The sequence below is a fragment of the Pinus tabuliformis genome, chromosome 4_1 (genome assembly GCF_031772625.1).
Source record: "Pinus tabuliformis cultivar Carrire ecotype Pingquan chromosome 4_1, CPIR1, whole genome shotgun sequence".
NCBI classification, from domain to species: Eukaryota; Viridiplantae; Streptophyta; class Pinopsida; order Pinales; family Pinaceae; genus Pinus; species Pinus tabuliformis.
In genome coordinates this window covers 958,891,166-958,902,915 of record NC_142303.1, presented here as the reverse complement: position 1 = coordinate 958,902,915, position 11,750 = coordinate 958,891,166, and the positions used below count along the sequence as shown (strand labels likewise).

The 11,750-nt window shown below is 38.5% G+C and overlaps 1 protein-coding gene and 2 pseudogenes across 2 annotated transcripts; 2 read left to right on the top strand and 1 right to left on the bottom strand.

Moving 5' to 3' along the window:
* Positions 1–815: 815 nt before the first annotated feature.
* Positions 816–1,638, top strand: LOC149179344 (putative pentatricopeptide repeat-containing protein At5g52630 pseudogene; annotated as a pseudogene).
* LOC149179343 (pentatricopeptide repeat-containing protein At1g08070, chloroplastic pseudogene) lies at positions 1,527–2,289 on the top strand (annotated as a pseudogene).
* A 3,395-nt stretch (positions 2,290–5,684) lies between these two features.
* LOC149179342 (pentatricopeptide repeat-containing protein At2g03880, mitochondrial-like) lies at positions 5,685–9,549 on the bottom strand. 2 transcript variants are annotated; one of them, XR_016258266.1, is made up of 3 exons: positions 8,971–9,549; positions 6,436–8,824; positions 5,685–6,210 (listed from the first exon to the last, which is right to left on the bottom strand). XR_016258266.1 is itself a non-coding variant. In XM_089420605.1 (2 exons), the coding sequence occupies exons 1-2, from the start codon at positions 9,313–9,315 to the stop codon at positions 6,560–6,562; spliced, it is 2,610 nt and encodes an 869-aa protein (XP_089276731.1). In that variant the 5' UTR covers positions 9,316–9,549; the 3' UTR covers positions 6,321–6,559. The 2 variants fall into 2 exon arrangements, 1 of the variants encoding a protein (XP_089276731.1); XM_089420605.1 differs by lacking the exon at positions 5,685–6,210 and having other exon boundaries at positions 6,321–8,824.
* Between the last annotated feature and the right edge of the window lie 2,201 nt (positions 9,550–11,750).

Here is an 11,750-nt window from a genome sequence, read left to right as displayed (position 1 = left end):
TCAGTATGTACAATAGACGTGGAGATATAAAGCGTGCACGCAAAGTGTTTGACAGAATGCCTCAACCAGTTCTGATGTCCTGGAATTTGATTATTGCAGCATGTGTTAAAAATGGTCGCAATGAGGAGGCCATAGAATTATATGAGCGAATGCGGGAGCTTGCTGTGAAACCCAACCAATACACCTTTGGAAGCGTCTTCAAGGCGTGCACTATTCTTGTGGCTCTGGATCGGGGTTTAGAGATTCATAAGCACATCATTGAAGCTGGATTTGAGTTGCATGTCTGTGTTGGGACTGCGCTCATTGAATTCTATGCCAAGTGTGATAGACTTGAAGATGCCAGCATACTTTTCAAGAAAATGACAGAGGAATGTGGTGACATGGAATACAATGATCTCAATATATGATCAGAATGGACAAGGCGAGGAAGCCTTAGAATTGTTTTGCAATATGAGACTTGCGGGTTTAAAACCTGACAGGTTCACCTTTGCCACTATTCTCACCTGTTGTGCAGTCTTGCCCTTCCTAAACATAGTCAAATTGTTCATGCTAATATCATCAAGACAGGGGCTGAGGATATTTTCGTGGGAAGTGCCCTTGTAGATGTTTATGCAAAATCCCATAATGTAGAGGATGCATAGCAAGTGTTTGATAGTTTGTCTGACAAGAATGTTGTTTCTTGGGGTGCTATTATTACAGGATACACCCAAAATGGGCTTGAGGGAGAGGCCCTCAAGTTGTTTTGTAAAATGAAAAGGTCAGGTATCAAACCAGACCAGTTCATCTTTACCAGCATGCTAAGTGCATGTGCCAGCATGGTAGCCCTGAAACATGGGGATGCAATTCATTGTCTAATTATTAAAACTGGTTTTGAATTGGATATGTTTGTTGGCAGTGCTCTTATTGACATGTATGCTAAGTGCAAAAGCACAGTTAATGCACAACTGGTGTTTGACAAGTCTTCTATCCGGAATAATGTCATGTGGAGTGCTATGGTTACGGGGTATGCCCATATTGGACATGGGGAAGAGGCCCTCAAATTATTCTCCCAAATGCAGTTGACAGGTCCAGAACTAGACCAGTTCACGTTCAGCGGTTTGCTTAGAGCATGTATAAGCGTAGCGACTCTGGAAAATGGCAAGCAGATTCATGCATATATCATCAAAACTGGATTTGAGTCATGGTTATTCGTGGGGACTAACCTTGTTGACATGTATGCCAAGTGTGGGAGTTTGTTCGATTCAAAGGATGTCTTTTATAGAATGCTTGAACGGAATGCAATCCCATGGACTGCAATGATTGGAGGGTATGCTCAGCATGGTCATGCCAAGGAGGCTCTTAAACTCTTTGAGCAGATGCAGTGGGAAGGCATAAAGCCAAACCAAGTTACCTTCCTCTGTGTTCTCTCTTCCTGTAGCAATATGGGCCTAGTGGATGAAGGTCTTAGCTATTTTGATTCCATGACTCAAGTTCATGGTATCTTGCCAAAGATGGAGCACTATGCATGCATGGTTGACCTCCTTGGACGTTATGGCCACCTAGATGCAGCTAAGAGGTTTATTACTGATATTCCTTTTCCCCCTGATGCTTCTGTGTGGCAATCCTTGCTTGGTGCATGTAGAATCTATGGGAATATAAAGCTGGGAGAATGGGCTGCACAATGTGTCCTTCAATTGAATCCACAATACCTGCAACATATGTCCTCCTGTCAAACATATATGTTGCAGCTGGCTGGTGGGATGATGTGGAAAAAGTAAGGCAGATGATGAGAGATAGAGGGGTAGTTAAGGAGCCAGGGTGCAGTTGGATTCAGGTCAAAGACAGAGTACACACATTCTTTGTGAGAGACAAGTCTCACCCACATAAAAAGGAGATATATGCAAAGCTAGAGGAATTGAACGAGCTTATTAAAGGTGCAGGGTATGTACCTGACACAGATTTTGTATTGCATGATGTTGAAGTGGAGCAAAAAGAAAATTTTCTCTTCTATCACAATGAGAAGCTTGCCATTGCTTTTGGGCTTATCAGTACCTCACCAGGGACGTCTATTCGAATTGTCAAAAATATCTGTTTCTGTGGTGATTGCCATGATGTGGCAAAGTTCATTTCTAAGATTGAGCAGCGAGAGCTTATTGTGAGGGATGCCAGCCGGTTTCATCATTTTAAGGATGGGATGTGTTCTTGTGCGGATTACTGGCAACCTCAAGTAAAACATGCAAAGCAAACTGTGTGGTAAAATGGGTAGCAGATTCAACTAGCTACGATAATATTGATGTTGAGGGGATTATTTATACCAAGATATTGCTCATCCTAAGATCTTTTGAAGGTGCATCTTGGGATAATATTCTGTTGGGGAAACACGTGTCCCAACTTACATTTTCATGATTAATTGTTTATTTGTAATTCCATTTATTGACCCAAAATGTATTCTTCATTCTAGCTTTCATAAATAATTTTCACTGTAAACATTGCTTCTCTTTCAGAATTTTTGTATTCTAAATTTATAATTAAGGGCCTTTTTGTGCATGTGAATAAATTGAGGCAAGCAGCAAACTGTACTTTGTCTTCATCGAGCATTCAACTAGTACTTGGTATGAAGAAGTCAAGCAGGTTTGACCAAGTCTTGTAAAATTCACCCTTCTTGAACTAGCTTTCAAAGTACAGTGGTTAAATTTCACTGGTATTTACTTTTTCTTTCTTTATTTAGCCATCATACATCGGCAATTTTTATTTGGTTGGTATTTATTCTTTTTTCCCCCTTATTTAGCCATCATATACCAACAATTTTAAAATCTGCACATCATTATTGATGTCTACTTAATTCTTAAAATCATCAAATTAATGTGCACTTGTCTTCATGGAGCATTCAACTAGCACTTGTTATGAGGAAGTCAAGAAGGTTTGATCAAGTCTTGATAATTGCACCCTTCTTAAAATAACTTTCAAGGTAGAAAACCAAGCGATATGAGAGAACCCTAACACGAACCTGCAGTAGAAATTGGCAAGACTGTTTCTGGGAAAATTAGTGTCTTGTTGAACGACTAACCCTCTAGGTTTGGCAGCTACCCTAGAAACAACAGTTTAAAGTAGTTCAATGATCTTTCCTATGTGTACCAGATAAGAGAAAGATAGTATAAAACCAACCTGCAACTTTCGCTTGATCCCTTGCCTGATCTCTCTCTCCTTTGGCAGATCCAGTAACTCATCTCCGTACTTAACATGCTTGGAGAGTACTTGCACAAGTACAGCAACAAAGAATTGTCAAAGCATCGTGATCTATTACAACATAAACATTACAGAATCAGATATATAATGAACAAATGAAAGCATTCACAATTGTACAATCAATTGGGAAAAATCCTGAAGAACTTTATTAATAATAAGGAGAATTACAACCCAGTTGTCTGATCCAGTGCCATCCTCCCAACATCAATCCTTCTTCACCTCATGAATTAGCAAGAACACACCAACAAGAATGCAATGCTCTCTCCTCAATACTAAAAATAGTAGCACGCACTTGCAATTCACAACAATTCAGCCTTCTAATCTCTTGAATGGGAGATCCTTTTATAGATGTTTGCAAGAGGGTGAGTCATCTATGGGGATTGATTAGTGTCATTCCACTTGTTACAATTGGTTCCACAAGAGAGGGGAATTGGAGATGGTTTCCTAATTCCCTTGGTCATCCTTGGGCAAATTCAGAGAGGCAAGTGGCACAGGAGAAGTTTCTAGAAGATTCCATGAGCAACCAACTAACAAACTGTCCCGGAAATTTGTCCATCCTCGCCCATCGCACCCTATAGAAGGCCTAAATAGTATGCATCGCACTTTGACAGTGTAGCAGTCAGTATGCATCGCACTTTTCCAGTGTAGCAGTCAGCATGGTTTAGTTTAGGCACTTTTTGGATGATTTCTGAGATAGAACTTTTGGGGAATGATGTATTCAGATGATTAAATTTCTTTAGGGTATGAAACAACTCTTTTAGGGGTCGATGAGCCCTAATACATCGACATATAAGTTTGGGGTTGATGTGCCCAAATATGTCTATAACAGTTGTTCCCTAAAGCATGAGGTCGTAAATATTCATGTCGGGTGAAATGCTTTATCATGAGGATCCGAAATTTCGAATTGGAAGGTGACCTGCATAAGTAACAATACAATACATCATCATAATATGATTTTTCATGATCTAGCTGAGGGAGGCATTCCCATGCTCAACTTTATAAATTTTCATTTCATGTACATAGATTAGATAGTCGTCTGCAGATACAGAGTCGTGATTCTACAGATATAGAGTCGCAATCCATGATTAGGATGACCATCTATGTAGAGCCTTTGTACATTTGATCTTTTTGTATCCTTGAATATATCGCAGCCCAGATGAATGAAACTAGATCCAGGGTCTTCAAACTCGTTCAATCTTCGCTCGATGTACAAGTCAAACCTTGTGATGAGATGTTTTGAAGTCGAACATGGAAAGACATCGCTTGTTTACCAGCCAATAATGTGAGTTGTTAACAGACGCGAGATGAATCACCAATAATGATAACGATCCTCAAGGCACTACAGTACAATTCACGTGGTGTGAATACATGATCCAATGTCAAACACCACACAAAATCTTTCGATCGAAGGCCATTGATGTCAACCTGTCACCGGAAGTGAGAAACTTGCCATTAATGTAAACAAGCTTCAAAGCACTGAAAGGGCGTTTCTAAGTCAACTTCTTGGATAATGAGCTTATGTCGACAAGAAGTGACCCGTTGTAGGAGGGCCTTGATATATCCCACATCTATGACATGAAATGAAGCAAATGATTTTTGGAGGTAAAAATGAACTGACGACACAAGGTTCAGGAATGGCGGTCATGAAAATATGAAGGTTGGAGGTATTGTAATATATGGCAATGTCATCTTCTTCATCATAAATTCTTTGTTCTTGTTTATCGCTTGAATTGAATTTCTACTCCTACTCCTACTCCAACTCCAAAGCTGATATTCAACGGTGTTGTGCCCGCTTTGGGAGAGTCCATGCTTGTGTTTAGAGTGCATTTGTGACATAGAAAAACAAAAAGGAGTAGTCTGCAACATATTTGTGTAAACTAATTCCAAATCCATACGTTCCTGAACTTTGACAGAGTTCTGAATTTGAACCAACTCTCCTTATATGGACAGAATCTCGTATTTATGGGGAAATGAACTGAACTTCGTTATTCATTTGACTGACAGGGTTAACTTAACACATCATCTCGCCACAAGACCATTTACTCAACCAAGCCTCACGTTTGAAGCTATGATGGCTTCTATCATAAACATAAACATGAGCCGAACATATTTATCCGTCTAAGTTAATCTTACATAAACATGCGCAGAACATCTTTATTCCTCTAAGTTAATCTTAATGGGATCTAAGATAATCAAGTTTCCCAAGGTGTAAATTTTTTTGGTAAGAAAAGTTTGCATATTGATAAATTTGATTGTTTTTAATTATAAGTTAAGATGAAATAGGTTGATTTAATTTTTATTTTTATATAATTTAAAGTTAGAATGTTTTAAGCATTTAGGTTTTATACGGCAGCTGCTCTACCTACATAAATTTGTATAACAATGTCTCCTACTACTTGGTCTGTCTTCTATGAGCTTCCATGATTCAACTTTTAGTCACTGGAGTCATAGAACCTGGTTGTGTGTCCTGTGGATCTCTAGGTGTATGTGCATTAATTTTCTTTCATCGTCAGTGGCGTTTAAATAGTTCCATGTTGAAAACAAGATGTAGTCCTAAGTAAATACCAGTCAAATTTAACCACACTACCTTGAAAGTTATTTTAAGAAGGGTACAATTAGCAAGACTTGATCAAACCTTCTTGACTTCCTCATAACAAGTGCTAGTTAAATGCTCCATGAAGACAAGTGCACATTAATTTGATGATTTTAAGAATTAAGTAGACATCAATAATGATGTGCAGATTTTAAAATTGTTGGTATATGATGGCTAAATAAGGGGAAAAAAAGAGTAAATACCAACCAAATAAAAATTGCTGATGTATGATGGCTAAATAAAGAAAGAAAAAGTAAATACCAGTGAAATTTAACCACTGTATTTTGAAAGCTAGTTCAAGAAGGGTGAATTTTACAAGACTTGGTCAAACCTGCTTGACTTCTTCATACCAAGTACTAGTTGAATGCTCGATGAAGACAAAGTACAGTTTGCTGCTTGCCTCAATTTATTCACATGCACAAAAAGGCCCTCAGTTATAAATTTAGAATACAAAAATTCTGAAAGAGAAGCAATGTTTACAGTGAAAATTATTTGTGAAAGCTAGAATGAAGAATACATTTATTGGGTCAATAAACGGAATTACAAATAAACAATTAATCATGAAAATGTAAGTTGGGACACGTGTTTCCCCAACAGAATATTATCCCAAGATGCACCTTCAAAAGATCTTAGGATGAGCAATATCTTGGTATAAATAATCCCCTCAACATCAATATTATCGCAGCTAGTTGAATCTGCTACCCATTTTACCACAGTTTGCTTTGCATGTTTTACTTGAGGTTACCAGTAATCCGCACAAGAACACATCCCATCCTTAAAATGATGAAACCGGCTGGCATCCCTCACAATAAGCTCTCGCTGCTCAATCTTAGAAATGAACTTTGCCGCATTATGGCAATCACCACAGACACGGAGATTTTTGACAATTCGAATAGACGTCCCTGGTGAGGTACTGATAAGCCCAAAAGCAATGGCAAGCTTCTCACTGTGATAGAAGAGAAAATTTTCTTTTTGCTCCACTTCAACATCATGCAATACAAAATCTGTGTCAGGTACATACCCTGCACCTTTAATAAGCTCGATCAATTCCTCTAGCTTTGCATATATCTCCTTTTTACGTGGGTGAGACTTGTCTCTCACAAAGAATGTGTGTACTCTGTCTTTGACCTGAATCCAACTGCACCCTGGCTCCTTAACTACCCCTCTATCTCTCATCATCTGCCTTACTTTTTCCACATCATCCCATCTGCCAGCTGCAGCATATATGTTTGACAGGAGGACATATGTTGCGGGGTATTGTGGATTCAATTCAAGGATACATTGTGCGGCCCATTCTCCCAGCTTTATATTCCCATAGATTCTACATGCACCAAGCAAGGATTGCCACACAGAAGCATCAGGGGGAAAGGGCATATCAGTAATAAACCTCTTAGCTGCATCCAGGTGGCCAGAACGTCCAAGGAGGTCAACCACGCATGCATAGTGCTCCATCTTTGGCAAGATACCATGAACTTGACTCATGGAATCAAAATAGCTAAGACCTTCATCCACTAGGCCCATATTGCTACATGCAGAGAGAACACAGAGGAAGGTAACTTGGTTTGGCTTTATGCCTTCCCACTGCATCTGCTCAAAGAGTTTAAGAGCCTCCTTGGCATGACCATGCTGAGCATACCCTCCAATCATTGCAGTCCATGAGATTGCATTCCGTTCAGGCATTCTATAAAAGACATCCTTTGAATCGAACAAACTACCACACTTGGCATACATGTCAACAAGGTTAGTCCCCACGAATAAACATGACTCAAATCCAGTTTTGATGATATACGCATGAATCTGCTTGCCATTTTCCAGAGTCCCTACGCTTGTACATGCTCTAAGCAAACCGCTGAACGTGAACTGGTCTGGTTCTGGACCTGTCAACTGCATTTGGGAGAATAATTTGAGGGCCTCTTCCCCATGTCCAATATGGGCATACCCCGTAACCATAGCACTCCACATGACATTATTCCGGATAGAAGACTTGTCAAACACCAGTTGTGCATTAACTGTGCTTTTGCACTTAGCATACATGTCAATAAGAGCACTGCCAACAAACATATCCAATTCAAAACCAGTCTTAATAATTAGACAATGAATTGCATCCCCATGTTTCAGGGATACCATGCCGGCACATGCATTTAGCATGCTGGTAAAGATGAACTGGTCTGGTTTGATACCTGACCTTTTCATTTTACAAAACAACTTGAGGGCCTCTCCCTCAAGCCCATTTTGGGTGTATCCTGTAATAATAGCACCCCAAGAAACAACATTTTTGTCAGACAAACTATCAAACACTTGCCGTGCATCCTCTACATTATGGGATTTTGCATAAGCATCTACAAGGGCACTACCCACGAAAATATCCTCAGCTCCTGTCTTGATGATATTAGCATGAACAATTTGAGTATGCTTAGGAAGGGCTAGACTGGCACAGCAGGTGAGAATAGTGGCAAAGGTGAACCTGTCAGGTTTTAAACCCGCAAGTCTCATATTGCAAAACAATTCTAGGGCTTCCTCGCCTTGTCCATTCTGATCATAAATTGAGATCATTGTATTCCATGTCACCACATTCCTCTCAGTCATTTTCTTGAAAAGTATGCTGGCATCTTCAAGTCTACCACACTTGGCATAGAATTCAATGAGCGCAGTCCCAACACAGACATGCAACTCAAGTCCAGCTTCAATGATGTGCTTATGAATCTCCAAACCCCGATCCAGAGCCACAAGAATAGTGCACGCCTTGAGGACACTTCCGAAGGTGTATTGGTTGGGTTTCACAGCAAGCTCCCGCATTCCCTCATATAATTCTAAGGCCTCCTCATTGCGACCATTTTTAACACACGCTGCAATAATCAAATTCCAGGACACCAGAACTGGTTGAGGCATTCTGTCAAACACTTCGCGTGCACTCTTTATATCTCCACATCTATTGTACATACTGACAAGGTTGTTCCAGACAAAAACGCCAAGCTTGCCTTCATATTTAATCAAATGGGTATGTACCTGTTTGCATTTGCATTGCCTGAAAGCTCATTATCTTTCAATCAAAAAACTCGGGGAACGATTTTTCAAAACAATTTGCCTGCATACTCCACATTTTCATATTTTGCAAAGAGAGAGACGCTAGGTTGGTGAAAATGGCCTCGTACCTGCTGACCCCTTAGCAGGGCTTTGGTTTGGGCACAGCCTTGAAGGAGAGAAGCGTAGTTATCAGTATCATCCAAATTGATTTGTTCCATATTCACATCTGCCTTTTGCTCCTGATCGAGTACAGGCAATGTCATCTTCTTCATCACAGATTCTTTGTTCTTGTTTATCGCTTGAATTGAATTTCTACTCCTACTCCTACTCCAACTCCAACTCCAAAGCTGATATTCAACTGTGTTGTGCCCGCTTTTGGAGAGTCCATACTTGTGTTTAGAGTGCGTTTGTGACATAGAAAAACAAAAAGGAGTAGTCTGCAACATATTTGTGTAAACTAATTCCAAATCCATACGTTCCTGAACTTTGACAGAGTTCTGAATTTGAACCAACGCTCCTTATATGGACAGAATCTCGTATTTATGGGGAAATGAACTGAACTTCGTTATTCATTTGACTGACAGGGTTAACTTAACACATCATCTCGCCACAAGACCATTTACTCAACCAAGCCTCACGTTTGAAGCTATGATGGCTTCTATCATAAACATAAACATGAGCCGAACATATTTATCCGTCTAAGTTAATCTTACATAAACATGCGCAGAACATCTTTATTCCTGTAAGTTAATCTTAATGGGATCTAAGATAATCAAGTTTCCCACGGTGTAATTTTTTTTGGTAAGAAAAGTTTGCATATTGATAAATTTGATTGATTTTAATTGTAAGTTATGATGAAATAGGTTGATTTAATTTTTATTTTTATATAATTTAGAGTTAGAATGTTTTAATTAATATTTTTATTTTTTTTCTATGTAATTTGATTAAATTAAAATGTTTAGATAATATAATATAACTGGTTATGGATATGACAAGAATTTTTTTACTCAGAAATGTAATAAAATTAAATAAATAAATAAAATTGCTAAAAGTTTCTTATTTCAAGGTGGATGAGGGTCCAAAAATGTAATAAAAATAAAAATTATTTGCTCAAGGTGGATGAGGCTCTGTTGACTTTTTATTTTTATTTTTTTAATTGAGCGTCTATATTGATTCTTAAGGGAATATGTTCAACATATGCTTAGTCTTAATGTTTATCAACCGCTATAGTGTATTAAAGAGTTTGTTAGGTTGCATTGACTTTTAATAAATTTAAAAAATTATATTTGTGCCAAGTGGCTCCCTGCCTACCAATTTACTTTTAATAAATTTAAAAAATTAGATTTGTGTCAAGTGGCTCGCACCCACCAATTTCCTAGGGATTTGAAATTATTTCAATTCTAATAAGTTCCAGCTCATCATTATTATTTATGACACTCATTTATAATTCTTTTATTAAGTTAAAGTTCACCCATAACTTTATTATACATGGTTAATTAGGTAAATGTGTGCATTAGGAAAATAGAGACATAATTTGCCTTATAGAAACACATGAGCATGAAGGGTGCAAGACACCTTTGTTTGAAGGACACTGGAAGATGGCAGTGTGGAACAAGGCAGCAGGGAACGGCAAAGGGCACGGGGGTATTATGGTTTTAGTAAGGGAGAAAGAAGGTCGCCTCATTCACTTAGAAAAAGAAGACTCAAATAAGCAATTCATTTGGTTTAAAATATCAGAAAATGGAAACCATATCAGAAAATGGAAACCACATCAGAATTGCAGCATGCTATTTTGCACCACAGGTTTCAAAAATCTACAAAGGTAGAGGGTTTGACCACAAAGATCCATTTGCAGCTTTAAAAGCGGATATTGCAACATATTCGCAGCTAGGTGAAATCCTTATAGTGGGTGATTTCAATGCTAGGACTGCAAGTAAGCAAGCTAGCATTCTTTGTTGTAAAGATGATTGTGACTCTATTTGGCTTACAGAAGAAAGTAATCATCAGTGGGAAATAATTTTAAAGGACAAGGGCTGTAATCTCTTTGGTGAACAATTGCTTACTCTATGTGGGGCCTTTGATTTAGTCATTTGTAATGGCTTGACTAGATGGGCAAAGTCTGGTAATTTCACTTGCAATACTTACAATGGAGCAAGTGTGGTAGATTATGTAATTTGCTCACATGGTTTGTGTGAGAAAATGGAAGAAGTTTTGGTTGGAGATCAGCTGTGGGATTTGAAATCAGATCACAAGCTAGTTTATTTATGTTTCTCTTGGATTGGAAAGAAACAATTAGAGTTAAAAATTCAGCATGTCCAACAAAATCTCCCACAAGGCAGAATTCTTTTGACCCAAGAAAATTGTAATACCTTCAAAATGATGCTAGAGAGGCTCTTTGAGAAGAAGAAAATTACAATTCACAGCCTTCATAGTCATGAATTAACACATTTAATGCAACGCTCACTTGCAAAGTGCAAAAGAACAAAAATTAAGAAGTCTGAAACAAATTGCTTTCTGGTTAATGCTTCGTTTGACGAGAAATGCAAAAAGGCAAGGAGAATGTGGAAAGAGTCAAACAAGGATAACCTAAAAGCTCAAATCTTACAAGCAGTTATTAAGCAAGAAAAAGGTTGATTGCATGGTTTCAAGGAGGAAAGAACTAATCTTCCTTGGGAAAAATAATCCCAAATTATTTCGGAAGGAGCTCCAACCGAAAATGATACAAATTGGAAATAATATTACAGCTTCTTAATGGTTTGACTATGCAGGACGACTCTATGAGCAGGTTCCCAAGGTTAACCCTCCCCACTTGGTCAACACTGATACTGAACTCTTCACGGTACAAGAGGTAGAGATGGATATCAAGAAGTTGGGTGTTGTAAAATCAAAAGACTTAGTTGAACTCCAA

Excerpts from the sequence above, each read along its gene's own strand:
- LOC149179342 (XM_089420605.1), bottom strand. The coding sequence starts at position 9,315 with ATGGATTTGGAATTAGTTTACACAAATATGTTGCAGACTACTCCTTTT. Across the intron at positions 8,825-8,970 it reads CCCTGCTAAGGGGTCAGCAG|GTACATACCCATTTGATTAA; the intron begins GTACGAGGCCAT and ends AAATGCAAACAG.